Source organism: Gadus morhua, chromosome 12 (genome assembly GCF_902167405.1).
Source record: "Gadus morhua chromosome 12, gadMor3.0, whole genome shotgun sequence".
NCBI classification, from domain to species: domain Eukaryota; kingdom Metazoa; phylum Chordata; class Actinopteri; order Gadiformes; family Gadidae; genus Gadus; species Gadus morhua.
In genome coordinates this window covers 27,779,490-27,806,438 of record NC_044059.1, presented here as the reverse complement: position 1 = coordinate 27,806,438, position 26,949 = coordinate 27,779,490, and the positions used below count along the sequence as shown (strand labels likewise).

Genomic DNA, 26,949 nt, shown 5'->3' with positions numbered 1-26,949 from the left:
AACAAATTAAATGTTGATATAATCTGTGGATTTTCTTCCCATTTCATTCTGTGTTGTTTTAAGCACGACATTGTTGCGCTGGGTATAACCTGTTTTATTATGCATTATTAAGCCTGTGATCAAGAGAAGGGTTCATTGCTACCTGGTTCTCCTGCCTCTCAGTGCTAACGCCGTGCCTCCACCATATGATCCAAAGAGGGGTTCATTGCTGCCCCTGGTTGTACCCCTGGTTCTCCTGCCTCTAACACCTTGTCTTCCATCTCTTCCTCAGCTCTCGATGAGCGCAGCAGCTCTGGGTCCTGGGCCTCGGCAGAACAGAACAGCCCCTCCTTCAACCAGGGACGGGTAAGCGCTATGCACACATGCATGCGCGCGCATACACACACACTCACACACGCGTATGTATATATATGCTCATACAAGCACGAGCGCATACTCACACAGGCGTACACACGCATGCACAGGATCCTGGTGGCAGTTGCTATTTTTATCCGATCATCAATACCTGATGTCACGGTGAAATCTCTCTCTCGCTCTCTCACTCTCGCTCGCTCGCCATCTCTGTCATATTTCACAAATGTGTCATCTGACGGAGGGATCACTTGGCCAGAGCTCGCTCTCTCTCCCCGTCTCTCTCTCTCTCCCCGTCTCTGTGTGTCTCTCTCTCTCCGTCTCTGTGTGTGTGTGTCAACCATCACAACAGCTTAGTATTTTGGCGTGCCGCGTGCCAGTTATAATTTGGAGCGGCAGAGCTACCTCCATCTATAATGGCTTTGGCGTCGGCTCTGTGTATTGGCACACGGTTTGCTAGCCACAGTACCGCGATGGAAGCCCATCGATAATTGCAGCCTCACATCCGCCGAACTGTCTTGGCACAACTCTGTGTAAATACAAGAACCAGGGGGGGGGGGGGGGGGGAATAAATGCAGCAGACTTTGATTACCACAAGTTGATAATTAAGAATGTCTGCGTTTGAATCCCCCGAGATGAAGCAGATATCTTGTTGGCATGGATGCCCTTGGTTGCTGTGTGAATAAGTGTGTGTGTGTGTGTTGGGAGGGGGCTGTTCTGCAGAGTTAAACAGTAGAAAAACCAAAAGGCGGCAGGCTGGGTTTGATGTGTTTTGGGTTTTGTTCAGGTGTGTTTTTGTTTGTGTGCGCATGTGTTTTTATTTAAACCAAAGGTGTATTTTTTGTGATGGTTCCTACAGAGCTATGGAGAAGGACCCCACTACAGTGAGCATGACAGCCTGTCCTCCCCCTTCCTCAGTGCAGGAATCGCAGGTATGAGCCAAACTCACTCCAAAGTGGCCAATATTATCATTGAAATCTATTTCCTACACTAGCAAGCGAATAGCTGCCGCCATCATAATGTTACAGTAATGTCATCCAAATGTGAAAATTAGTTATTTATTTCTAGTGGTTCATTTTTTTTTTTTTTAACTAATCCAAGTTCTATTAAAATAGTTGCATACTATTATTCTGCAGTGGTGCTGGCTGTTTTTTCGCATTTCCGTTATGACCGCTAAATTGTTATCTGGGCAGCGAAGTGTGTGTGTGTGTGTGTGTGTGTGTGTGTGTGTGTGTGTGTGTGTGTGTGTGTGTGTGTGTGTGTGTGTGTGTGTGTGTGTGTGTGTGTGTGTGTGTGTGTGTGTGTGTGTGTGTGTGTGTGTGTGTGTGTGTTGATTCGTTGAATGTTGGAGATGTTAGGCTACTGGAGCAGAAAGACTCCCCAGGGTTTAGTCTGGCAGGCGGCCTCATGCAGCTGAGCGTACGAGAAAAAAAAACTAGATGGGGGAGGGGGGGGGGGGGTATATATCTGGACTTTTTGTACTTTCAAAAACCTACTTTTAATTTGTTCCGTCACACACCATTGCATCCCGCGTGTCTACACGGCCCAGTGTCTTAGTGGGGTATTCATTCAGACTATCGTGGTTCTCCCTCTCGCAGGTAAAAATGAGAGGCCTCCATACAGCTCCTTCGGCGGCCCGGTGAGTCCCAGTCCTCCCTGCTGCTCAAACCTGTCATTCTGAACATTCGTTAGGAGTAAAAAAAATAAAATAAAAGTGGTTTCTCACTTCTCCTTTCATGTGAAACAATTTGAATGTGTGGTCTCTTGTTTCAGTATTTTTTTCTCTTTTTTAGTTTTGAGTGTTGCTTCCCATGACCGTATTCTCACCCCCTCCTCCCTGTTCCCTTCCAGCCTGGCTTCCTCCCCAGTGACATCGCCATGCCCAACCCAGAGGCAATGTCCCCCTCTGGCCTCAAGTTCTACCCCTCGTACCCCACCAACCCCAGACGAAGACCCCCAGATGGCAGCATAGGTGAGAAGCAGCTTCCCACTCCTTCCCAGTACAACGCACAACGGCCTTGCATAGAGAGCTGAAAAACCAAGCGGAAATGTAGATTCATTAGCTAGTATTCAGAGGCACTGCAGCCAACCAAGTAACCCAGGTGTCACATTAAAAGCGGGCACTTTATGAAGTCACTGTGGTGACATTACAAGACTTGGTCTGAAGCTGATGTCTGTGGTCTGAACCCTAGTCTCTGTGCCTCTGTTTTACACGCAGACACCCAGCCGAAGAAGATCCGGAAACCCCCTGGCCTGCCATCCTCGGTAAGAACCTGTTCACCCTCCGCCGTCTCGCCCCTTTTCTATTTCTCTTCTCCGTGTCCTCTCGCCGCGAGACGCTGCACTCCAGCGCCGTCTGCCTGAGCGGGTCGCACGACAGTCGGGTTTGAGGGCCCCGTCTGCATTGTCGGACTCAGTCAGACGAACCCGGGTAGCTGTCGGCTCCCGGTCGGCTCTCCGCGAGCCGAAACTCTGCCACCGTTTCCACGTCGGCGCTCCGTGTGAAGTGGCGCCTGGGTTACGCGGGGGTCTCTCGTTGACGGGAGGGGGAGCCCGTGAAGGACTCGAGTCAGGTGTGGAGAAGAGAAGAAGTTAGCGTACAACCGGTGTGACCGGAGGTGCTGCGGTCGGGATGGGGGGGGGGGGGGGGGGGGGTTCAGACCACGGGGGGCGGGGGGGGGGGGGGGGGGGGGGGGATCTTGTAATCTGTCGGTTTAGCATTGCTCAACGTGCCGTCTCTCTCTCGGGGACAGCAGAATTCCTACCAGCTCACTGGAGATTATGATGGAATACGAGCAGCAAATGGAGGAAACGCTTCCAGATTAATAGCCCATGTGATTGATTTTTATTCGATTTTCCAAGGCTATTTAGATAACAATAATGGTTCATTTGTTATTGTTATCGAGCTATTGTTATTAATTATTATAATAACCCTTTCCTGAATTGTTTCTCTTTATTTGCTGTATTGAAATACAGCCGAGGGAATGCAAGGCATGCAATCTAATGTTTTGCAAATGCACGTCGTTTTCAGTCAATCTTCTCTCGATTGCCATAGAAACCGACTAACAAGCACAGCAGAAATGTGTGATAATGTTGATTCTTTAAGAACTATGTTTGAAATCCCTTGAGCTGCTGACATGTACTCGTTCTTCTCACGAAACCTTATTTATCTCCAGAGTGTCAGGTGCCAGTGCAGTAGCAACATGGCTATAGATGTGCGCGGTACGCCACAACCACTGCCTTAGCTTTCAGGGAATCGTCAATAACAAATACAAGCGTCGCACGTGCGTCTTCTGTCGCCCAGACCAAGTTTTAGACCCAAGTCACCGACGCTCGGGTTTAAAGTCCCCCATAAACCCAGCACTCTGTCCAAACACGGCCATGCCCCTCCTGATAAGTGTCGGGGACGAGAGGTTGACACGGTGTATCTCTGTGTTAAACTAACAGTCTGTCACCTGTTGGTTCTTTGTGTGTGTGTGTGTGTGTGTGTGTCTCTGTGGCGCTTGTGATGTGGTACAAAGTGACGCTCCTTTCTCTTTAATGCTTTTTTTTTTTTTAACATGGACACCCACACTGTGCAACATTTCCCCGCAGTGTTTATGATTGTGCATGAACCCTTACCACTACTCTACATCTCTCTCCCCCCCCCTCCTCCTCCTACACTCAAGCACATTGCCATCCCCCTTCCCTTTCACCCCACGCCTCACCACATGATAGTCCGGGTGGGCCGGGTGGGCTCCCCCTGGGACTGACCCAGTTGTGGGGCGCAGGCTCATGAGGCCTGTGAAGGCAGCGTCTGAGCTCAGATTAATGACTGCTGATGATGATGATCGTGTGGTCTCCCCTCCCCCCCCCCCCCCCCCCCCCCCCCCCCCCCCCCTGCTGCCTCACTATATCCTCCCCACCCCCAAAGCCTCGTATATATACACACACACACACACACACACACACACACACACACACACACACACACACACACACACACACACACACACACACACACACACACACACACACACACACACACTGTGTGTGTGTGACTGTTTTATGTTTCCTGTTTACTAGTCTGAAACCATTGAATTGAGAACTATAGCCGGCATGCTTGCCAGAAGACTTGGGAAATACCCGTATTAATTGAGTGGCGAGATGTCTTGCTTAAACAAACGCACAGTTTCCCCGCTCTGGTCCGGTATAAACTTGGCTTCCGCCATGGTAATGAACTGTTTGTCCCTCCATGTTAAAGCTCCTTTCCTATCCTCTCAGAAACTGCCTGACCTCTCTAATCCACTAATACCTGTCCACCAGATCACCCCCTCTCTCAACTCCCAAAGCCACAAACAAACAGCTAAAGAAACTAATCTCCTGACCACTTGTTGCCTATTGTGTACAAAAACCCATTTTCAAATCTTCCCTTTCCGCCGACGCTAGTCCCCTCTGAGTCTCCGTCCCTGTCTTCATAACCCATGTTTATTGCCAACTGTTGGGATCTTTGCGCGGTCATAACCCGAATTGCATTAACCCCCTATTAGCAGAGGATTTTACCCTAGAAATCCCCTCTCTTCCTGCGAATACAATTATCCGGCAGCAGCAGTGACTGCCAGGTCCTACGCTCTGGTCTGCGGCGGTATAGGAGCCGGCTGTATTGTTCTCTACGAGCGGAGCAACGCAAAGCCTTTTGTTGAATGAAGCCGTCTCCATCATGTTTTGTCCTGAATTAACCACCATTATTTTCTTAAATCCCCCGTTTCCTTCACACCCCCCTGGCCGTATCGAGCTTTGTTTAAGACATTTTGGAATACCTTCATCTGTCCCCCACAACACCACCCTGTATCTCACGAGCATTTCATAAATCATCAGGGCTTACACGCACACGCACACGCACACACACTCGAACACGCACGGCTTTCGTGCCATCCCCAAACCACTGCAAGCTCGTTTCTCTCTCCCTCTCCCCCTCTCTCTCTCTTTGCCTCTTTCATTTCTCTTTCTCTCTCTCCCCCTCTCTCTCTGTGACTGGATCCCAGCCCCCATCTCTCTCTCTCTGTCTCTCTCTCCCTCTCTATCGCTCTCCCTCCCTCTCTCCTCTCCCTTCCTTAGCCCAGCTGCCTGTGGAGTTGGACGTGGTCCAGGAACAGGCAGATGGCTCTGTAATTAGAAGTGCATCTCTCCATTCCCTTTCCACTTCTCCCTGTTAAATCAAATTACAGAAAAAAATCCCTTTTCTGGATTAGCATTCTTTGCAGCATAGCCTTCGTTTCTCTCGTCTTCCTCTCTGTCGCTCTCTTCCGCTCCTTCTCTCCCTCTTCTGGTACTTGGGAGAGGAAGTGATGGGGCAGGCTTTGGTGCGTCTGCCTGTATGGATGGATGGAGGGAGCACATCAAGTGTATTGTCACTTCAAGCACAGCATCAGCCCTCTCTCTATAGAATTGCATACGGTCGGCTTAATGGACGCCATGAGAGGCAAATATAAAATGCTCCATTTCATTAAAAGCAGATTGTGCATCCACACTGTGCGCGCACATTAAAAACAAAGGAACCCTGCAAAGGTGCGGTTGATGCCGTATGAACAGCGAGCCTGGAGGTGTGTGTGTGTGTGTGTGTGTGTGTGTGTGTGTGTGTGTGTGTGTGTGTGTGTGTGTGTGTGTGTGTGTGTGTGTGTGTGTGTGTGTGTGTGTGTGTGTGTGTGTGTGTGTGTGTGTGTGTGTGTCGCTCTAGCAGGGTGTCTATAGGGAGGAGGTGTGTAGCGGGCAGTGCGAGTGCAATGCCACTGGGCCCCTGGGAGCAGGAGGAAGCTCTCACTGTGTTTTGGGATTTGAGCCGTGGCTGTGCCCAGCATGCAATGGCCACGGTGCTCCCCTTCACAGGCAAGCAGCCGACCAGCCTGCCGCGCTGGCAGACTCCCCCTCGCCACCTAGTGGCCACTCGGAGCCACTGCAGACGGATTGCTTTTTCGGTGTTGTTGACGAACCGTTTCACTACTTTTGTGTTTCCCCCTTCGTCAAAGCTCTCGGATTCTGCAGGAGACATGTTTCAGGTTGGGTTTGGAGTCATGCAATGTGTCGGGGATGGAAAATTGAACGACGATGTTTGATGTGCAGGTATACGCTTCCACATCTGGCGAGGAGTATTCCAGGGACAATGAATACCACGGAGCGAAGCCTGGATCCGTCTATCCTGGATCCTTTTACATGCAAGGTAACGTAGCCCGGATAATGTACAGGAACGCCGGAGGTCCTCCGTGACGTTTGGGTGCAGACGTGGTTCTTTCTGTCTTTTTTTTATTTTTTTTAATCTCGGCTATTGTTCCTCCTCCAGAAGACTGGTCATCTTCCGGCTACTCAGCGATGCTGGGGAGCTCTCCTCACATCGGACAGCCGGGCTCCTTCTCGTCCATCAATCCCCAGGACAGGATGGTGAGTGGCACACCTGGCTCTCAGTCCCGGTCTGACCCCAGTGTCTTCCTATGTCCTGCCAGGCGCCAGGTCAATACACCCCAAGGGTTCCGCTGTACAGCAGAAACTAATGAAATCTGCCCGGTAACGGTATCTGCTGTTTTTTTTGGTCAAGTAATAGTAGCCATGTTTTTGCGAGACATTTTACCCTTTTAATTTTGACATTTTTGGGTTATACATTTGATGCTGTTTTTTTTTTTATTTTGTTTTATTTTTAATTGTACTTTTATCAGCGTTTCTTTCTAGGAATTGTGCTACTTAAGCGGTTTGTTTTCTCATGTACCTCCTCTGCAAGCTCTTTTCCCGAAAACGCTCGGTAAATCAAGTTTAGCATTGGTCTGTTAGCATCAGGGCCATCCCTCATCGAGATGGATGTAGGTCACAATGTTTAATCTTCTGTGAGCGCTTTTGCCCAACGCAGCTGCTTGTATCCTTCTCCAGAAGCGTCACCCCCTGCCTCTGTCCCCACAGAACTATCCCCTGCATGGCAGCGAGGTCAACGGCTTTCATCCAGTCCCCACCACCTACAGCCACACCGCCACCCTCAACGGGGACGGCATCATGGGTGAGGCCGCCACCGTGGTTCCATCACTCGGAAGGAACCATCATACTGATGATGATTCGTTATTTGGATCGTTCATCTTTGTCAACCTTCAATCAATCGATTTATTATTATTTTAAAGTGCAGTCTCGCCATCGAAATGTCCTCAGAACCCTTCTCGATCAAAAAAGTGTGATTTTAGATATTTGTATCATTTGTCTGGTCTGCGTTATTGTTGCGTTGGGAGGTTATCTCTTTGTATTGCGCGTTAACGCGTGTGATCTTTGTTTTTCCCTGTAGCACCCAGACAACCGGTCAACAGTTCGGGCGATGAGATCGGGAAGGCTCTTGCCTCTGTACGTTTTAAGCAGCCTCGAAATACCCCCCCCCCCCCCCCCCCCCCCCCCCTGCGTCTCCTCCTATCCCATTGGTTTTGTGAAACCCGATTTATTTTTCATTGTGTTTTATTGGATTCCTTCAATGTTCAGATCTACCCTTCGGACCAACACAGTAACAACTTCTCCTCTGCTCCTTCCACTCCTGGTTCTCCTCAGGGCATCACAGGTACAGTCACGTTGAATAAGCATGCGCCCCGTACACTGTTCTTTAAACATTTGGACTGTATCAACCAATGGATGGATTATCATTTATCTGTCAATTCGGCCATGGGATAAAATCGTGTAAATTAGCTGATCATTTAAAGCTTTGTTTGACGAATTGATACGTCTACAAATGTCCTCTTTATGTTTTGGTCCCTTTGTTTAAGGTGATTTAGTATACATCCTTGACAAAGGAGCAGTGGCACTTTCTCAGGAAGTTCACTAGCGCCACCTGCTGTTGGACTTGAGCACGGCGTTTGTGAATTCACCTCTTCCTCTGTTGTCGTTTCAGGAGCTCAGTCCCAATGGCAGAGGCCGTCCACACCCAATTATGAGGGGCAGCCGCATTCAATGGTACGCCCACACTCTCCTCATCCGTCACCATGTGGCACGATGGTTAAAAAACAACAACCTGGAAATACATTGCGATTGTATCTGATTTTTGTGTTTCCGTCCACGGAAGCAGAACAAAATCGAAGACCGCTTGGAGGAGGCCATCCACGTCTTGCGCAGCCACGCGGTGGGGCCGTCCGACATGCACAACCTGTTGAACGCCGTGTCTTCCGTACACAACGGCCTGGGGGGCCTGTCCCCGGCCTTCTCCAATGCCGGCCTGCCCCTGGGCAGCAGACACCCCGCCATGGTCAGTCCCCCCCCGCCCGACCCGGACCCCCTAGCACTGAGGGCCAGGCTCCAGTTCTGGGTTCAATCCCCAGTGTCCCGCCATCTTGAGCAAGAGGATGAACCCCTAGAATTGATTTGTTTCCGTCTGGGTCCGTGTTTCAACGGCTTTCTGTTGGATCGAGTGCAGCTTCACGTTTTGCTTTATGTTTTTGACGGTACATGTCACAGGCAATATTGGTCAATGTTTATTGATGTTATAGTTTATTTGGTTGCCTGTGACGTAATGACTAATTACATTTAGGGCATTCATAGTAATGACTATTGTTATAACTGTAATGAATAGCAATAACACATGTTGGTCCTGAGGCTGAGCGGGTAGAACCACTGAGGGAGACGACGTGTCGATGTGACGCATCGTGGGACTGACCCCTCGCCCGTCTCTCTCTCCTCCTCCCCAGGGGGCGAATCACCACGAGGAGCCCAGCGGCCTGCCCCCCAGCAGCGCACTGCTGCACAGTCACCACGCCTCCGGAGCCCCGCAGACGGCCGGCCCCCCAGAGGCCTTCTCCTGTGAGTCCCCCCGCACAGCCTGCGCCCCACGCAGCTCCCCCCCCCCAATTGAAGCCGGTCGTTTCTCTGGTCGTTCCAGACTCGCGTCCCGTCGTACTGCGGTTGAGGCTCAGTCGTGGTTTCATGTTGACGCAACACAAGGGGGGTTACGGACCCGTTGCGTCCTTGCGAACCGTCCTAGCGTCCACCGCCAGGGCGTGACGTGCCGTTCACAAAAATGCCTCAATATGTAATATTGCGTTCTGTTGTATGGTACTCCAGTAATAATAATTACGACATTTGAATTATGTTATTCGTACGCCAACTTCTCAAGAACAACAATGGTGACCAAGCTGGGGTCGTGTCTGGAGAGACGCCCGGGAGCAGTGTCATCCCTCCCCTGGAAGCCTGACTCCTCTGTGTCCTGACCCCTGAACCCTGACTGTTCCCCCCCCCCCACTCAGCTCTCCCTGGCTCGGTGGCCCGCTCCACACACTCCTCCAGCAGCGGCGACATCAAACGCGAGGACAACAACAAGGAGGACGACGACAACTCGTCCAACGCGGACAAGTCGGAGGAAGAGAAGAAGGAGGCCCAGAAGTTGGCTCACACCAGGAGGTAGGAAGGCCGCCTTCCGAACCGCACGCATGCGGCGGAACTTTGAAAAAGGCAATACAGGCTCCGAGGCTTCTGACGTTGTTTGAGGGGCCTGTCGCTGATGTACAATATAATGACCTGGGATGCGGTCCTCATTCATTGTTCTGTTCAGCCTCTCGCTTTGCAGAGGCTAAACTCAATTTATTTACTCTCTGTGACCTTTCTGAAGTGCCACCGCAGGCACTGTATAGTTTTTAAAATGAGTATTCGTCTTCTTCGAGTTGCTGTAAGATCAACCATAAGTATTGCATATTAGTTCCCCCCCCCCCTGGGAGCAGCTATTCAGGGGTTCTGTTGTAGAATCACTGCTAAACGACTTTTCGCAATATTCCTGGAGGGATGAATCAATAATTTAGCGAGGGGACACACAATTATAGCCCTTCTATCTGCCCTTTTGCATTCAGAATGCCTCACCTAGACTTTGCAGTTCAAGAAGGAGTCGGGAGGGAAAGCAATCCTGGGTAACGTCGGAAAACAATAACGCAATGGAGCCGATCAAGAAGCGCATCGCAAACCACGCGTGGATACAGTACAATATCAGACACGCATGCGGGAGCACTGGTATTACTTGTGAATCGATGTTAGACGATATTTAACAAAGTAAACGTTTTATTACCTGTATTATTCTGTAAGTATCTCTCAAAAGAAGTCTTCCCTGCATGAGGGGATGGAGGAAGGAAGGAAGATGCCGTCGGCTTTGGGACAGCGTTCAGATCTGTGGTCTATGTGTGCATCTGTGTTCTCCTCTCTCATTTCCCGGTGGTAGCTCAGGCTATGCTAGGTATTTTAACCCTGTCAACACCCCCTTCCCCTTGTCCCGTTTTCAGAAAGGAAGTGTTGGCCCTCCAGATCCTCTCTGGCCTTTCAGACCAGAATGATCATGATGATGAGTAAGTCGCTCTAGGAGAACATCCAGTTCATGTGCTTCATGTGTTTCAGACTGTAAATGATAAGAGCACATGTTTAAAAGGTGCAGGTGCCAGGGGACAGCATTGCCCTGCAGAGTCTCTAAGGAAAAACGGGACGATTTTAGAAATCGACGCAACCAAATCTTAGACTTGCTGTTTTCAAAAACATGTGGCGCTTCCTAGATTGTGTGGTTTACCTGGAGGAACTAATGTTCCCCTTTCTAATGGGAGATACAGAAGTAAAAGAAAAATAATCTAGTCAACTGCTGCTGTTAGGCCATTTAGCAACACAGTAGTGCCCAGGGCCCTCGGATGTCTTTCATTCTTCATGTCGGGTGGAACATGCTCTCGGTGCCTATGGTGAGGAAACCATGGATCCTCCAGCACCGAGTTCACCTGTTGGTTTTCAATCTCCTGCGATGGACAGAGCGTCAGACTAACTCTGACCTGGCGGGGGGATGGTACATTCGTATCATCCGGTTACAAGAGCAAACCGCAACAACACCCAAAATATACAAGACGGCTTTTTGAAAAGGTTTGCCTAATCCTGTGCTTGTCTCTTCCTCCCCTCCCCCGACAGTCTCGAGGACGAGGACGACGAAGACCTCCCCCCCGAGGTGAAGATGGAGCGGGAGAAGGAGCGACGGGTGGCCAACAACGCCCGGGAGCGCTTGCGGGTCCGGGACATCAACGAGGCGTTCAAGGAGCTGGGCCGCATGTGCCAGCTGCACCTCAGCAACGACAAACCTCAGACTAAGCTGCTGATACTACACCAGGCGGTCAACGTGATACTCAACCTGGAGCAGCAGGTCCGAGGTCAGTGGGGGAGGGTGGGCGACCAATCGTGTTGTTTGTCTAAAGGATAAGAATGATAAAGGAAATGTATTCAGTAAAAATTGTGTGTGTGTGATTAACAAAAGGATGCATACACATATTCAAGTATTCATATACACGCATTCGTAAACGAAAAGTTAAATAAAAAAATTAATATAATTAAATAGGAAAAGTGAAAGTAACCTTTTTCCCCCGACATATCTACACCTGAAACATGGGGAATAAAAAAATAAATATAATTAAATAAGGAAAGTGAAAGTAACCTTTTTCCCCGACATATCCTACACCTGAAACATGAGTCGTTCATACAAGTGCAGGAGGTGTTGCTGTCATTCCTGGTACTGATCGGACTTGTTGTTCCCCAGAACGCAACCTCAACCCGAAGGCGGCGTGTCTGAAGCGGCGCGAGGAGGAGAAGGTCTCCGGCGTGGTCGGGGAGGGGGGCATGCAGCTCTCGGGCCACCCCGGCCTGGGGGGGGACGGCCACAACCCCGTCAGCCACATGTAACACCAGGTGGGTGCAGGGCCAGGCAGCATTATACGGTATTCAAACTACAGTATACCTCTTTTTGTTTGAAAACATGATGTATTTATTCAGCATGTCTCTCTCAAAAACACTTTGAATTTTCGCCTTAAAAATAATACACAAAATGGTAAAAATAAAAATGTTTTAATCTAAAATAATGTTCAGATATCTATCAAACTGAACTGCACTTTCTATAAAACATAACATTTAGTACATTCTTCAGAAGAAGGAGAAACAATATATCGCTGTCAGTACAGTAAGGATGTTGATAGAACCAAGTGCCAAACACTAACAATCGCTAGGCTAACCCATTCCCCGTACACAACAAAGGATAGGATGAGACAAACGATACACAAATGCTACACAATACTGAGTCTATTTCTAAGTGCCAGGACGCACAACATACAATGAGGGGGATGGGAGGGTGGCTATTCCTCCTATTTAGAGTCTAGATGAACTCCGAACAAGAGAGTCTTGAAGTGAGTCCTTAAGACCTGGACCCGTTCTCCGTGGACGACCCACAGGGCGGGCGTTATGGAACACACTTATCACCTTGATCATCTGGGATTTTACCCGACATTCGAAACTTCGAAACTTCAATTTTGCTTAATAGTACAGGCGAGTCTTCATTCATTAATTGAGTGCATCAAACTTCGTTTTACATGAAGCTATCGAAGTTTAGTGACGTACCAGACCACTAAAAATTATCAGATGGAATTATGCCCCGACTCTGCAACCCTTTTTTTCTATTTCCTCCGATGTGGTTGGCTTCACCCGAGGTTTAAGTATGTTTTTGTTCTTGTTTCCACAGATCTGGTGGGACTCACCTGGCTCTCAGAGGATGTGGCCTTAACTGATTCTTCCACCCCACTCTTCTCCTCCTCCAGTGTGTGTAGATATGGATGTGATTGTGTTTTGTTATTTTTCGGTTTCAAAATGCACACACACACACACACACACACACACACTAGTACACACACGCACACTGCCAAAACTGACAGCCTATTTCGTCGCCACACTCTCGATCATGACCACCAGCTTAAATGTGAAGAACTTTCAGCCTTTAATTTGTTTTTTTTATACATGTTAAGAATATGTTTTTGTTTCTTTTCGTTTTGACTTTTGTTTGATTTTCTTCCGCAACCTGATGGAGTGTCAGAGTACTTAATGTCCTGCCACAAACCTGGGACTTCATACACTGCCGAGAGGTATTCTGGTAAAGGAAAAAGAGAACTGACAAAAGACAAATTTGGTCATGGATTTGTGCCTAATTGTTACATGTTTTCTATAAGACATTTAAGCAAATTGCTTTACGTGTGGAGAAACTTTGTTGTAAGGGATTGCTTGCGTGTATGAGCAATTATTTTTAATGTGGTATGTCCTTCCCAGCGTGATGGTACAGTCTTACATATGTTATGTAACCAAGCCCAGGGCTGATGTCGAATTGTCATACATTCTGTTGATATATATATATTATTTTCCTATTTCCTTGCTTGTAAGAGTTTTGGAGCAGTGCACCAATGTTGCAAGGGAAAGATCAAATGATTTGACAATTGAAAAGAAAAAGACAAACTCTTGTGGACGGCGAGAACACACTGACCCATACAATTAGTGTGTGTGTGTGTGTGTGTGCGTGCGTGTGTGCCCCGAGACCCTGACCTGTCCCATGAAACCGTTGGAAAGAGAGGGCATCACTCTCCAAGCTCATCCATAGTGGGTCGAATCAGTTGCCCACCAAGCCCGTTCTCATCGATTGAACATCAACTCTATTGTGACTTCAGTTCTCCTTCGTTGGCGCAGGAGGAAATGCTGCTTTATTTATTAAAGCATGGGTGGACAAAGACGAAGCACAGTTGTAAATATTAGACTTAAGATTATGGGTGTACGCGTGCAGTGCATTTCCGTTCCTGCGATGTTGGTGTAAACCATACGCGAGAGACCCGCGCCTCACCGAGTGATCAGTCACAGTCGCTGTTACTTAATCGTGACGTGGTTTTCCAGAAGATGCCAGCAGACAATTTGTGTCTCTTGATTGACATTCTAAATAACCTGAGAGCAATCTAGGTTGCTTTGATTAAGAAATGTAATCGGCCCTACAGTTGTAGTAGCAGATAACACTAGATACTTTATTTTCTGAAAAAAAAGAATAAAAAAAAGAGCATTCCCAGTTGGCCCCTCCCCCTTGGACCTAAGTACGTTGCTCCGTCGTCGGACTGAGACGAGATCGGTGTGTTCATTCACCTCCTCTATACATGAATCGGATATTTCACTTACACGTCGGGCAAAATTAAATATATATATATAAGAATATATATTTTTTTGTTAGTCTATACACTTTAGATTTCTAAATATCAAATGGCAATATTAGTCAGAGGTTTAGAGTGTACTGTAGGAGAGTTGAGTGTTGAGGGGATATTTGAGATTTAGTTGAATTTTAAAGTGAATTCAGCCGTCTTTCTCAGCTCAGCCTAAACGCCAGAGACCCCCAGATCACATTGGGAAGGAAGTCAGATATAGCGCTATAATCCGTTTATAAACGTTTTCCCGCCATGAATTGATCCTCTAAAAGTGATAAAATGGTCCGGAAAAAAAATATTTTCCATGGTTTGAGTTAAGGGAATTTATAAGAAGATGTATTCGAAGTTACTCAGATGATTTTCTTTCTTGTCCTTTTTGGGAGTGTGCGGGTGGAGTACGTGCCACTGTCCTCACAGTGATCTCAGAGCGAGGCACCGTGAGGCATTTTGCGCGAAGGGATTTTTATTTTATTTCATCCCCCCCCCCCCCAACTCCCTCACAGTAAATATGCAACTGGTTTGTGAATGTAGCTGCCATTCAAATGTGGGTCGCCTCCATTTTCACATCATATTCCTTGGGGTTTGTGAGTCCAGTATCATTTTCATATCATTTAAATAGTTTTCTTGTGTTCACACTCTGGTTGCAGCCGTGGTGCAGCTTGCTTCAGCATTCTGTGTGTTTCTTTTGGAGGCAGTCATCGGTGTGAGAGTGTAAGATAGAAGATGATATGGAGATCAAAAACAGTGTTATTGATTGTGATACCTTCCCCATTTCACGTGGTGAATGATCTCGACGAAAATGTTTATACCGACTGAAGGCGGAGTAGCCTTCTTGTGTGTCCAGTTATCATAGTATTGTTGAAAGATCTAAGTTGAAAATTGTAGAAAAGGAGACGATGAAAAAAAAAAAAATGACTTATACAAATCAATAGTGTGGCCTTTTTCATTCTCGAGACTTAAGATGTCATGATGGGAGAGTGATACCTTATCAGTGCCTGAACTTGTATTTTCATTTAAAACCGTTTTTTTTTTGTAAACCATATCATTTCATTTATCATGGGAGATCTGAGAGGTACCTGTCCGTCCACCCCCCCATTCCCCCCCCCCTCCCCTTTTTTTCTTTCAGGAAGAAGTCTACATGTTATATACAGACCATTTCCTTCAATGTATCTAGTTAAACAAATAAATGAAGTGTAGTGCTTGTTTAGTTTTTATTCCTCTCTTAATTATTCAACTGGATTACGACCATATTGTCCAAACTGCTGTTTGAGTTAAGTTTGTGGATGCAGGTTATACTTTAATTTTATATTTTTTTCCCCCTGACTGCACCATATTGCCAAACCACTCAGCACTACTGGTTTCCAGAGACTCTGGTGTCAAGCACTCCTTCTGTTTCATGCACAATGGCGTGTCGGTGTGTGCGCGGCTTCTGCGTCGAGCCTTGGCCAACTGGATCGCATACTTTTTGTTTTTAGTAACTATCACCAATTTTTCCCTGAATATCATGGGGCAAGTAAACCACAGTAATGTGCATTATTATATTGACTGACCTTACCTTTAATCTGACGCCACTCTTTTAGGACTTTTTGCCAGAGACTTCTTTCAAAAGGTTGTTTTTGAGGTGATGTTATTTGACAAGATTTAGACACGCGTTTTAGACATGACTATATTTCTGTTCCTGAGGAAAAGATCTCATGCCATTTAGTATTCTGTGAACATCCCCAGGGCCACGACATTCAGCATTCGGGCTGTATTCTCACTCATCGGATGGGGCCAAATACAAGGGGTTGTATTACCGTTTTATACCAAGTCTTGACATGTGCTGATGAAAAATGCTTTGTTGACAGGCCCTTACTTTGCTACAATAAGGTGTTAGTATGAATTTATTTCAACCCCCGCCCTCCCCATTATTATTTTGTCATGTATTTGTTGAACTAAAAAGGGAGAGGGAGATTGATTGATTTATAAGTGTTGAGAAAAAGTAGATCCACAGCTACGGAACAGACATCTTACTTAAACGGAGTGAGGACGACTTCATGACTGCTGCAGCGTCCTCGGAGTGCCTCCAATCCCAGTCTCCTTTTCTTATTTTGTTTATATATTATATATAAAGTAGTTGAACTGTCCTGTATATAACAGTAATGTAGCAATAAATGTGCCATTTTTAATAACAGAACTATACATTTTCCAATGTCTGGCTTTTGAATCTTGTATACATAAAAAGAAAATAAAGGAAAACATTGTAATAAAGGGTTTATTGTAGTTCAAAAATGAATTTGTCTTCCACACCCCACTCTCGTGTGTGTGCGTGTGTGTGTGTGTGTGTGATTGTATTTAGTTCTTTCTGTTTCAAAATGCAAACTATTACACAAAAGCACACTGGGATCATGACCACCAGCTTTAATGTGAAGAACTTTCAGCTTTTTATTTTACTCAGGGTCTTGATACGTACAAATATTATGTAGCTAATATTAATCAAAGACATTCCGGGATATACTATTTGTTACATTTAGAGCGTTTAATAGGTTCCCGTTCACAGCTAGTTATTTCCGTCAGGCACATGAACGGAAACCTCGCCAGGGTCCTACCGAGTCATCAGTAGTAGCAGCAACGCGAAAAGCGACTCAAGAAGGTCAGAATGGTGCAGAAAATACTAAATGCCATCGTTGGTGCCAAATATATCTCCATTCTGCGGACGTGGTAAGATATATTATAAGTTGTGTTTTGATCTATGATTAAGGCTTGTGTTTTTAGCTCTCGAGAGGCTTAATAGAGAGCTGTCGAGTTGTGTATGTCCTTCCATGACCCAACTCTGGCTAGTGGAGCTAACGTTAGCTTCCTGGCTGATTACTCTTACTAAACTCAGATTTGAGTTTATTTTAATGAAGCGCTGAATGTCATTCTAAGATTAGGTTTATTTTTATTTCTTCAATTATCGTCACATAATTCACGGTTTGACTATTCGGACAGTATAAGCATATGTGTCTCGCAGTTGTGTTGATCGTCTTGTTTATAAATGCCTTTTCTGAAACCATACTTTAAATTAATTGAGAACTATATATCGCACGAATGTTTTTTTCGTATACCTCAACCATGCAATCGGTTATTTGAGAACATTAGTGTTAGACACCTTCTGACAGGGAGGGGGTAGATCACCTTGGTTGTTTACACTGACAGATTGCTCCCTCACTGCGACTGGGCAAAGAAATACCTGAACGTGAAAGAGTGAATGAACATTAAAGAGTGAGAGAGTGAGACAAAAACATAACCATGTGCCTAGGGTTTTCAAGGGTTTTCAATATAAACTAATAACTATCTTTATAATTATCAATGTTATTGTATTACATCTCAAATTAGTATTCAGAGATGACCTTGGCTCTGACGTGAACCTCCGCTCTCCGTTTCGTGCAGGGTACCCAACGCGATAGGCTGGGGAACCGTCGGTGGAATCGGGGTGATCCACTTCACCGACTGGCGGCTCATCCTCGACTACGTCCCCTACATCAATGGGAAGTTTGTCAAGAAAGATTAAGATGTTAACTCAAGATTTACGTTGTGAGTATCTCAAAGTGAACACAGAAATACTATGATTTATAAAAAACGGAATACAATTATGAATAAAAACATTTAAGATGACCATATAACATTAGAGATGCGGTAGTTAAGATTTGAGGGTTGTTAAGAAAAGGGTGAAATAAACCATTCAAACAAACAGCCTCTCCCTCTGTGCTTTTTGCCTCCCTACCTATCCCTCCATTGAGATGGTTTGTATCAGACCCCTGTAGGGGTTGACAACGATGTGTGCACGGATGGGATTGACACGCAATCCTCTAACCAACCAGTCAGGACCGGTCTAAAAACACTCTAATGATAGCTCTTCAATCTTACCTACGGCACCTTTCAGTCTTTATATCACTGAATCCACCTCACACTAGTATCTATATTGGTTGCCACATGTAATGTACATCTATATATACCTTCATCTGAAGAGCCAGTTGTAAGAGGTTGGTGTTGTGATGAATGTTTGCGTGGGTTTTGCTATGAAAAGAATGGGGGAGAAACTTCTTTGTATAATTTATATCAAATTCTTGTGTTTTTAAGGGGGAAAATATTGTTTTTACAACATTTCATGTCTTTTTCAAACTAGTGTTGATTTCTCCAAATAAGGTTGTCTGTGCTGTCTCTCTTAAAGGGCTTTTACCCGTGGGATCAAATTATGGAGAAAGACTTCAACCAAGAAAGGACAAAGTTGGCGGCTTTGGAACAGAACTGGCTCCCACCGCTGGGTTGCGGATCTTTGCACTATAGGATATGATCTGTTTGACTACTTGGCTCCATTGTTATTTTATGTTAATAAATATTCTACCGATGAAACTAACTGGTTTCTGCGTGGTGCTTTTGGGATGCATTTCCCATTATATAACTTATGCAATAAAATACTTGGTGTGAACATGCTTGCTCTCTTTTTAAATGTCCACAAATGTGTACATACTATTACAAGAAATCAGACTTTCATAGACTAAAATGTTATTTTTGCTGTGTCATTTTATTTAACAGCTGGATTTTATGACTACTTTAAGTTGCAGAAAATAATCCTATTCGAATTAACAGTCATCAAGTTGGAATAATGCACTGGGGGCGAGGTTAATGCAGAGATATCCAATATTATCTGCCAGACTGCGAATTTGGCGTGTATAATTTCTTTCATTTTTCACATCGAAGGGGGAGGGGACTGAAAGAGGAGAGGGCAGAAGGGATTTAACACAGCGAAAGGGAGAAAACGAGATAGTGTCTTCAAGATGGATAAAAACGAGTAAGTAGACATAGATCTAACAGAGAATATCATATGTAGGTGCATGTTTTGATACGATGTGCGTTTGATGCGGAATCGGTCGTCTTTATGCTGCATTTGGAAATATGTTTATCATCGATTGGACACAGGCGCTTGCATTCGGATTTGCAAATGGCAATGCTGTGCGGTGATCGTTAACTATATTGTATATTCAGTTAACGGTATATGGGCATAATGGGTTTTGGCTATCGCCAAAGACAAGATTAAATAGGAACGTCGGTTATTCATGCTTTGTCGGCTGTTTTCTTCCATTTGTTTTAAATGTAATACCGACACGCCGTTTTTTAATTGCGTGCAAGCTGCTATCAATCAAAACATATTGTTTATATATAGCATACATTGAGAGATCGTCTGTATTTTCTCGACAAGGCCTACTTTGTTCATTCATAAAAGCCGGGTCGGAGTCGGAATGACAAGGGTACATTGTGATGAAGCATTTCTCCAATTTCACAAGCACCAAACTTTGCAGTAACTGAATATCGTTTTGCTCATGCATCTATCATATTTTATCCGGGATTTTTTAAAACCATGCACCCTTTTCTCATCGGATCTGCGATATATACAATAAACCGTAATTTGCGTCGGCTAATGTAAAACTAATAGTGCCCTATGTTTTTTCTGGCGGATGGCGGCTCGTTGCCCCTGAGAGCCTGGCAGGTAGTGATGTGGCTTAGGTCCGCCGCGGAGCGATCTGCGTTACGACAAAGAGATGCGGGATTGTCGTAGAGAAGCCGCTGCCGAAAGCGCCTGTCGTAATTGTTTAGACAAAGGCATGCGAAGTGAAATATTACTTCGTAGATACATATTTCTTAAAATACGAGTTGCTTAACCGCTAGAACATAAGTGGATTTTTTTAGGCTACTCGCGTGGGAAATGGAGAAGAAAAGGTGGGATTGCTCTGCTCTCCCCAAGGGCTGGAAAATGGAAGAAGTGACCAGAAAGTCGGGTTTGTCAGCTGGAAAAAGCGATGTCTATTATTTTAGGTATAAAATTAACTAGGGTGGTGTATATATTACAGGTGCACACAACTCATACATGAGCGCAGAGTTCAAAAACACGAGAGTGAAGTGAACGGTATGAAGTTGGAGGCGGTTTTTATTTTGCAGCAGGCATCTAGGCCAAGCACACCCGCTCCACCGTGGCCGGGACAGCAGCCCTCCGACCCGGCCTGTAGCCTAGCCCTAGCCCTCGGCTGGGGAGGCCCTGGCCGGCTCAAAAGTACGCCCTTGTCCTCTGTGCTTATATTACCTCTACCATTAAAGTGAATCCTCAACGGCAGATTTGTTTTTATTTAGCAGAGGAGAAGAGCAAGATGATGAACAGAGGCGAGAGAGGGGGGAGGCGGGTCGGTTGTATAGTTTGTGGTAGGCTACTGTACAATCATACTGGTGTCACTGTGGTGTGATGTAAGTGACATGTGCATGCACCTCCAGCACGTATCCACTCAGCTGTGACTCTGTAATCATCCTAGAGATCATTCCTCAAACGAGTGGCGGTACCATGTTTCCAGACGGAAACATGTTCCCCCTGAGCATCCGTAATACCATGCAAGTCTCTTTAAGTACTGTTACTAATGGGTTAGTGTACGACTGGTGCACGTTAGTTGTTTTTCCATAACTTTGTGAATATGTTAAATCTGCTCAAACACATAGTGGGACTGACCATGGGTTATAGTGATTTTCATCTGAGACTGTATTCATTCGCCGCTGACACGTACCCGTCAACGTGACTACGATGCCATTGATTGCTGACATGAATGTTCACTTGTTGCATGTTGTGGTCTTCGTTAAATCATTCTCTTTATATAACTCTTTGTTGTATGATCAGTGTTCTGTATGTTATTGTGTGTGTGTTCTCTGTGTCGTTGTGTTGAGTTGTTTGTTCTGTATATTTTAACAGCCTATGCAACTGATTGAATCACTGTCCCCTCTCTTCCCGCTCACTAGTCCCTCCGGGAAGAAGTTCCGGAGTAAACCTCAACTGGCCCGTTACCTTGGTAACCAGATGGACCTCAGCTCGTTTGACTTCCGCACAGGGAAGATGCTAATGAGCAAGCTCAACAAGAACCGCCAGAGACTACGCTATGACAACAACAGCCAGAATAAGGTGAGGGGCTTCTGAACACAAAGCACCCCTGTCAATCCCACAGCACCCCCTGTCAATCACAAAGCACCCCTGTCAATCACAAATCAGCCTTTATACTAGACATGCTCATATTCTTTCTGAGCAACGTCTGTGTCCGGCGATGGCGAGACAAAGAACGTACAAAGGCATTGAACCTAGGGACACTGGCTCAGGCTTCAGTTGTTCCAAGTCTCATTGGCCAATCGGAGTACAGATTCTACGGGGAACAGCTTTGTGGATTTGGGTCGTTTCATCGGGGAACACTTGAGTACAGCCAGATTCAGTTACCAGCTACTCTTAAAGCAGCACCTTTTAGGGTTTGCAGACTTTACAGCTCCATGTACTCAAGCTGAGACTTTCAAGAATAATCCAGCACTTCAGAACGTCTCTCAATGGACTTCCTTACCCTATGCTTTTTTTGTGTTTTGTATTCCCTTTCTCCTCTCCTAAACTCTCTTGTCACTTCATGTCTGTTCTCTATTTTGAAGGGCAAGCCTGACTTGAACACGTCGCTCCCAGTCCGACAGACGGCGTCCATCTTTAAGCAGCCGGTTACCAAGGTTACCAATCACCCTAGCAACAAAGTCAAAACAGACCCGCAGAAGGCTGTTGACCAGCCCAGACAGGTAAGCAGCCACTGTGAGCCCCCCCCCAACAGTGGAACACCCTGCCACCTTAATTGGTTAATTGGTCGCACACACTGCCGCGCCCCCACACACCACTGAAGCCAAAGGAAAACGTTGGCTAGCTGAAGGGTTAACGGGCCAGAGCTAACAGGGGAACACCTGTTTGTTTGTTTGTGTTTTTTCCCACAGCTGTTCTGGGAGAAGAAGCTGAGCGGGCTGAATGCATACGACGTAGCGGAGGAGCTGGTTAAGACCATGGAGCTGCCTAAGGGCCTACAAGGTAGCCCACTAGGGCTTTGACTTTGCCCAAAAATCATATTCGAAGTTTGTTTGTTTATTAATATTAATAATCAAATATATTTGAATATTTATGAATAATATTTAGACCATTAAATGCCTTCAGTATGAACTGGATTGGGCTTCGCGAGGTTTGTTTACCTGCGTTGCCATGGTTACCGTTCTTGCGTGTTCCAACGGTCTATTAGGTTTCTAATAAATCGCTGTCTAATCAATACTTCATTCACTGCCTCTTCCGTGGTCATTACAATATTATGAATAGACTGCGTCGGGTTCTCCGATGTCTCTCCCTCTTGGCCTGCCCATAACGGGTTCGAATATTATGGGCTGCCTAATATTCGCATGGATTAAAGTTCTCCGTCGCTACGACGGATTTCCGTCATTTGGAGTTCACAGAGGCCACTTCACATCTCCGATAACGTCGGGACAAATTTACAAACAGGCGTCATTTGGATAAACTAATCGCATATTAAGGATCTAAATAGGTACTTTCTCTCATAAAAAAATATTAAAACTTAAGAAAGTGATGTATTAACAGCACTGAAGCGAGAATTAAAACAGCTTTTAGCAGCTTTACCGCTACCGCTGCCGCGGAATGCATTCTGGGAAACTTGCATACTGTATACTGCGGTGCAGTCGGTCTGCTGTATACTGCATACTGAATCCCACCTTCAGTATGCAGTATACAGTACATACCGCGCAGTATGTAGTCGGCAGTACGGTAGTATGCAGTTTCGAACATGGACATAATACACGCGTGTATTATGTCGTCATACGTCAACGCCGGTAAAATTGTCAAATTATATAGTGAGTATTTAAAAGGTCTACCGTTAAAATTGACTGAAAACACAAGCATTTTAATGTACATCCCGATTATATATTAAATATATATTAAATATATTATATACAAATGTGTATATATATACACACCATTTTCGCGCCACATCTTACGTCTCTTTGTTGTGTTAGTGTTGAGTGTCAGAGCGAAAGTTAAGCTAGTATGAACTCCCTTATAATGATTGACGGCTCTGATGTATCGGATATTGATAAAACACAAAAAAATAAATGGAGATGGGCATGGCTGACGGAAACGGGGAACGATGGCGAGCCTTTTTTAGAGAGTAAAATATGAGACAAGCTTTTCAAAAAAAAAATCTTAGTCTAATTGAAAAGACAACAAAAAAATTGCAATAGATGCAAAAGAACAGCTGTTTAAAATCCTCCTCCTGTAAAACAGTATTGGTCGAGCATTTAAACGTGATGGCTGCATTTGGTGCTGACGTCTTATACATTTGTATTTCTTAAGCAGGTGTCAAGTTACCTAACCTGGAACATGTTTCACACACTGCACGTGACTTGGCTGTAGCGCGAATAAAATTTCAGTCAGAAGATTTTTTTTCACTTTAATCCCTGTATTCGTTCGAATTTCGATTTATTTTTTGATTTTCGAATTATATTCGAATAACGAAGTTCGGAGTCAAAGCCCTATAGCCCACCGTCATCATGCTTATTGTTCTGTTTACAGGGGCTGATTGTATTTTCCCTGGTTGAACACGTTCCGTTTACGTCGCACAAACAACATTTTGTTTGTTTTTATGCCGATGTATACAGTTGTTAAAAGGGGGAAATTTTCTGTTGGATACAAATCAAATCAGACTTTTTATATCAGCGTTTATTGAATAAAATGGATTAAGAGAATGCTGAACTAAATGGGTATGTTTTAAGGTTTCTTTTAAAGGTATTTACAGATCGTGTGACTATGAAGGCCTTAAAGCTACAAGAAGCTACAAGAAGTCTGCATTCGGGGCTAAAAAAGCCCTTTCAGAGGTCAAGGGTCAGGGTTCACTGACCCTTATTATCTTGGGTTGTCTTTGAATGATTACAATGCTACCCGATAATCTAGCAGTGCAGCATCGTTCTCTCCGTTTTGCCCAAACGATCTCCCCCCTCTGCCCGTCCCCCAGGGGTGGGTCCCGGCTGCACCGACAAGACCCTCCTGTCCGCCATCGCCAGCGCGCTGCACACCAGCGCGGCACCCATCACGGGCCAGCTGTCTGCGGCCGTGGAGAAGAACCCCGGGGTGTGGCTCAACACCTCCCAGCCCCTCTGCAAGGCCTTCATCGTCACGGACGAGGACATCAGGTGGGTCCGGGGGGGGGGGGGGGGGGGGGGGGGGGGGGGCTTTTACTGAGGCTGGGAGGGCGGGACCCCCGGCTCCATGTAGCCCACCCACTACTGATGCTGTCGGATAACCACGAGAGTAGTGGAACATCGTGACAACAGGGGGGCTTGGCCCTGGGGTCCACAGTGACCTGGGACCTCGGTTATAACCCCTAAACAACAGCGTAGTGTCCACTCTGAACACGGGCGTGTGATGCCACTAGACAGCCTGGCCGGATGTGGGGCGCGAGTCGGAAGGGGTCTAGGGGGGGAGGCGACGGTTCGATTCTTGTACACAAAGAGAAAATACAATGCAGTTCAGCATTTTTTCGTATTTGTAGAACACATCCGAGATGGGATGGGATTCCACTATCGATGAACCGTGACTACAGACACAGAGTTCCCTTATGAAACGGAACAAAAATAAAACGTTTTTCCAGAAGGCCCTGCTCCTTTTGAGCCGGTCGTGGTCCGCCGCGGTTGAGAGCGCCCGCCGTTAACGGCGCCCGGTTCCCCGTGTGTGTGTGTGCGCAGGAAACAGGAGGAGCTGGTGTACAGCGTAAGGAAGCGGCTGGAGGAGGCGCTCATGGCCGACATGCTGGCCCACGTCGAGGAGGCGGGCAGCGACGGGGAGTCCCCCAAGGAGGAGGGCAGTGCCGGGGAGGAGACGGAGGCCGTATAGCCGAGGTAAGGCGGCCAGGACTACAGAGCAGAGCGGGCCCCTGAGCTGTAGAGAGGGCCCCTGAGCTGTAGAGAGGGCCCCTGAGCTGTAGAGAGGGGCCCTGAGCTGTAGAGAGGGGCCCTCCAAACCCCGACTGAAATACATGCTATCGAAATAAACACTTGTTTAAAGACCTGACGTATTACCCCATTTTTATTAAAATAAACATTGCTTTAATGTTACGGTTCGTAGATTTGTGTTACCATTAGCCTGCATGGAACCGCTCCCATCTCCGCTTATCTGAGCTGTGCAATAAAAACGAGGCTGACTTGGCTCTTCTTGTTCGCTCTTCTTCTCTTGCAGGGTTTTGTGAAGACTGGTTTAGGGTTGATCCATATCCTGCCCACGCACGGCCAAAGTAACAGAACCCCCCCCCCAGAACTGTCCCCCTCTCTCCACTCACCTGACCCTTTTGTCACCGGTGCCACCCAGAGCCTCACCCCCCAATAGTTTGGTGAAGGGGCCACTGCCAAGAGCCCTCCACTCCACCGGTCCGGTCCAGACCCATGACACGATGGATTGAGGTGTTCAGAGGACTTTTAATCCTTTTTAAATAATAATTATGATTTCACCCACTGACTTTCCGAGATCTCAAAAGAATAGTGTACAGCTCAACAAATTCCGTGTTCATTGACGATAATGTATTTTTTACCGAAAGGCATTGTATGGGTTATGTTTTTTGCGACAATCATGTCTAGCCCCGGTCTTTATTGTACATTTAAAAAAACAAAAATACACATTGGAAATTTCAAGATGCCTTTTTTTGCAAATTGGAAATGAATGTTTGAAACATCTCTGTTGCGTTTAACATTGCACTCCCGTAAAAGTGCAGCACATCTTGTTACAGCGGAACTATTTAGAGTGACTACAATTGGAGCAATGTAAGTGTCGTCAAAAAGATTCTGGGCCTAAAATGATTTTGTAAAATGGCAGAACTTAATGGTGTTATATTTCAGAAATATATTTTAGGGTTTGTCTGTGTTGTGTGTGTGCGTGTGTGTGTGATTGTGTGTGTGAGATTGTGTGTTAGTATTTTTTTCAAGTACATATTATGATTTATCGGATTCCTTCTATCAGTGTTGACCAAAGAGGAGCCAAGTAGTTTTGAGGACGGTCAAATGTGTATATTTTATTTTATAGCCATTGTCATTTATATTGCTATTTATCCATTAAAGATCATGTCATCACCATCAATTCAATCGAGAGAAGGATGTCGAAGAATTGACTTGAAAGCTCTTTCTGTGGTTCTGCTGTTAGATTGATCTGTTTTGACATCAGGCAGCTTCTTGAGTGTGTGTGTGTGTTGAGAACATGGCTTTTCCCTTAAAAGTTAGTTTCTTCACCCACTTTCCACTTACGGTCATTTCTGGCTCACACACACACGGAAGGTCTCGTATTTATCTTACAAACATAATTGACAATGCAAACTTAATGGTCCCTCCTCTGTTTTTGGAAATGACTATCGGTGTATATTCAGCTTGAACATTTCAAATGGTACAAAAAGTTTTATGATGAATGATTTGTCCAAAAAATTATGAATGGCCCTTTTTTTTTATTATCAACAATCTGATTTATGAAATCGATTTGATTGTGTTGCTTATTAAAATGAGTTTTTTCAACGGGAGTCTTTTGTAATGTTTTCATTGGTCTGATATATATATATATATATATATATATATATATATATATATATATATATATATATATATATATATATATATATATATATATATATATATATATATATATGTATGAGCTGTCAAGCGATTAAAATATTTAATCGCATTAATGTCATAGTTAACTCTAATTAATCGCGATTAATCGCAAATT

General features: G+C 45.6%; 3 protein-coding genes across 14 annotated transcripts in view; all 3 read left to right on the top strand.

The window, feature by feature from the left end:
- tcf3b (transcription factor 3b) overlaps positions 1 to 16,594 on the top strand; it is a 28,012-nt gene extending 11,418 nt beyond the window's left edge. For 2 of the 7 annotated variants that reach the window (XM_030373514.1, XM_030373507.1), the window contains 18 exons: positions 272 to 345; positions 1,211 to 1,283; positions 1,950 to 1,990; positions 2,203 to 2,323; positions 2,570 to 2,616; positions 6,451 to 6,547; positions 6,668 to 6,765; positions 7,276 to 7,369; positions 7,646 to 7,701; positions 7,834 to 7,909; positions 8,237 to 8,298; positions 8,408 to 8,587; positions 9,027 to 9,138; positions 9,582 to 9,735; positions 10,602 to 10,664; positions 11,263 to 11,498; positions 11,882 to 12,030; positions 12,854 to 16,594. In XM_030373514.1, coding sequence (XP_030229374.1) covers positions 272 to 345; positions 1,211 to 1,283; positions 1,950 to 1,990; positions 2,203 to 2,323; positions 2,570 to 2,616; positions 6,451 to 6,547; positions 6,668 to 6,765; positions 7,276 to 7,369; positions 7,646 to 7,701; positions 7,834 to 7,909; positions 8,237 to 8,298; positions 8,408 to 8,587; positions 9,027 to 9,138; positions 9,582 to 9,735; positions 10,602 to 10,664; positions 11,263 to 11,498; positions 11,882 to 12,024 — 1,727 coding nt within the window. In that variant the 3' untranslated portion in view covers positions 12,025 to 12,030; positions 12,854 to 16,594. The remainder of the gene's footprint in view (positions 1 to 271; positions 346 to 1,210; positions 1,284 to 1,949; positions 1,991 to 2,202; positions 2,324 to 2,569; positions 2,617 to 6,450; positions 6,548 to 6,667; positions 6,766 to 7,275; positions 7,370 to 7,645; positions 7,702 to 7,833; positions 7,910 to 8,236; positions 8,299 to 8,407; positions 8,588 to 9,026; positions 9,139 to 9,581; positions 9,736 to 10,601; positions 10,665 to 11,262; positions 11,499 to 11,881; positions 12,031 to 12,853) is intronic. The other 5 variants (XM_030373510.1, XM_030373512.1, XM_030373513.1 and 2 more) reach the window with 5 other exon arrangements.
- A 295-nt stretch (positions 16,595 to 16,889) lies between these two features.
- Positions 16,890 to 18,717, top strand: uqcr11 (ubiquinol-cytochrome c reductase, complex III subunit XI). Its single transcript, XM_030373506.1, has 3 exons — positions 16,890 to 17,039; positions 17,751 to 17,894; positions 18,532 to 18,717. The coding sequence occupies exons 1-2, from the start codon at positions 16,978 to 16,980 to the stop codon at positions 17,869 to 17,871; spliced, it is 183 nt and encodes a 60-aa protein (XP_030229366.1). The 5' UTR covers positions 16,890 to 16,977; the 3' UTR covers positions 17,872 to 17,894; positions 18,532 to 18,717.
- A 314-nt stretch (positions 18,718 to 19,031) lies between these two features.
- mbd3b (methyl-CpG binding domain protein 3b) lies at positions 19,032 to 26,743 on the top strand. Of its 6 annotated transcripts, none has more exons than XM_030373501.1 (8): positions 19,067 to 19,152; positions 20,487 to 20,555; positions 21,138 to 21,297; positions 21,804 to 21,941; positions 22,131 to 22,221; positions 24,203 to 24,380; positions 24,933 to 25,085; positions 25,423 to 26,743. In XM_030373501.1, exons 1-7 carry the CDS (start codon positions 19,139 to 19,141, stop codon positions 25,078 to 25,080), a joined length of 798 nt encoding a protein of 265 aa, XP_030229361.1. In that variant the 5' UTR covers positions 19,067 to 19,138; the 3' UTR covers positions 25,081 to 25,085; positions 25,423 to 26,743. The 6 variants fall into 6 exon arrangements, with proteins under 6 accessions (XP_030229363.1, XP_030229361.1, XP_030229362.1 ...); XM_030373502.1 differs by having other exon boundaries at positions 19,090 to 19,152; positions 20,490 to 20,555; XM_030373503.1 differs by lacking the exon at positions 20,487 to 20,555 and having other exon boundaries at positions 19,032 to 19,152.
- The last annotated feature ends 206 nt before the right edge of the window (positions 26,744 to 26,949 follow it).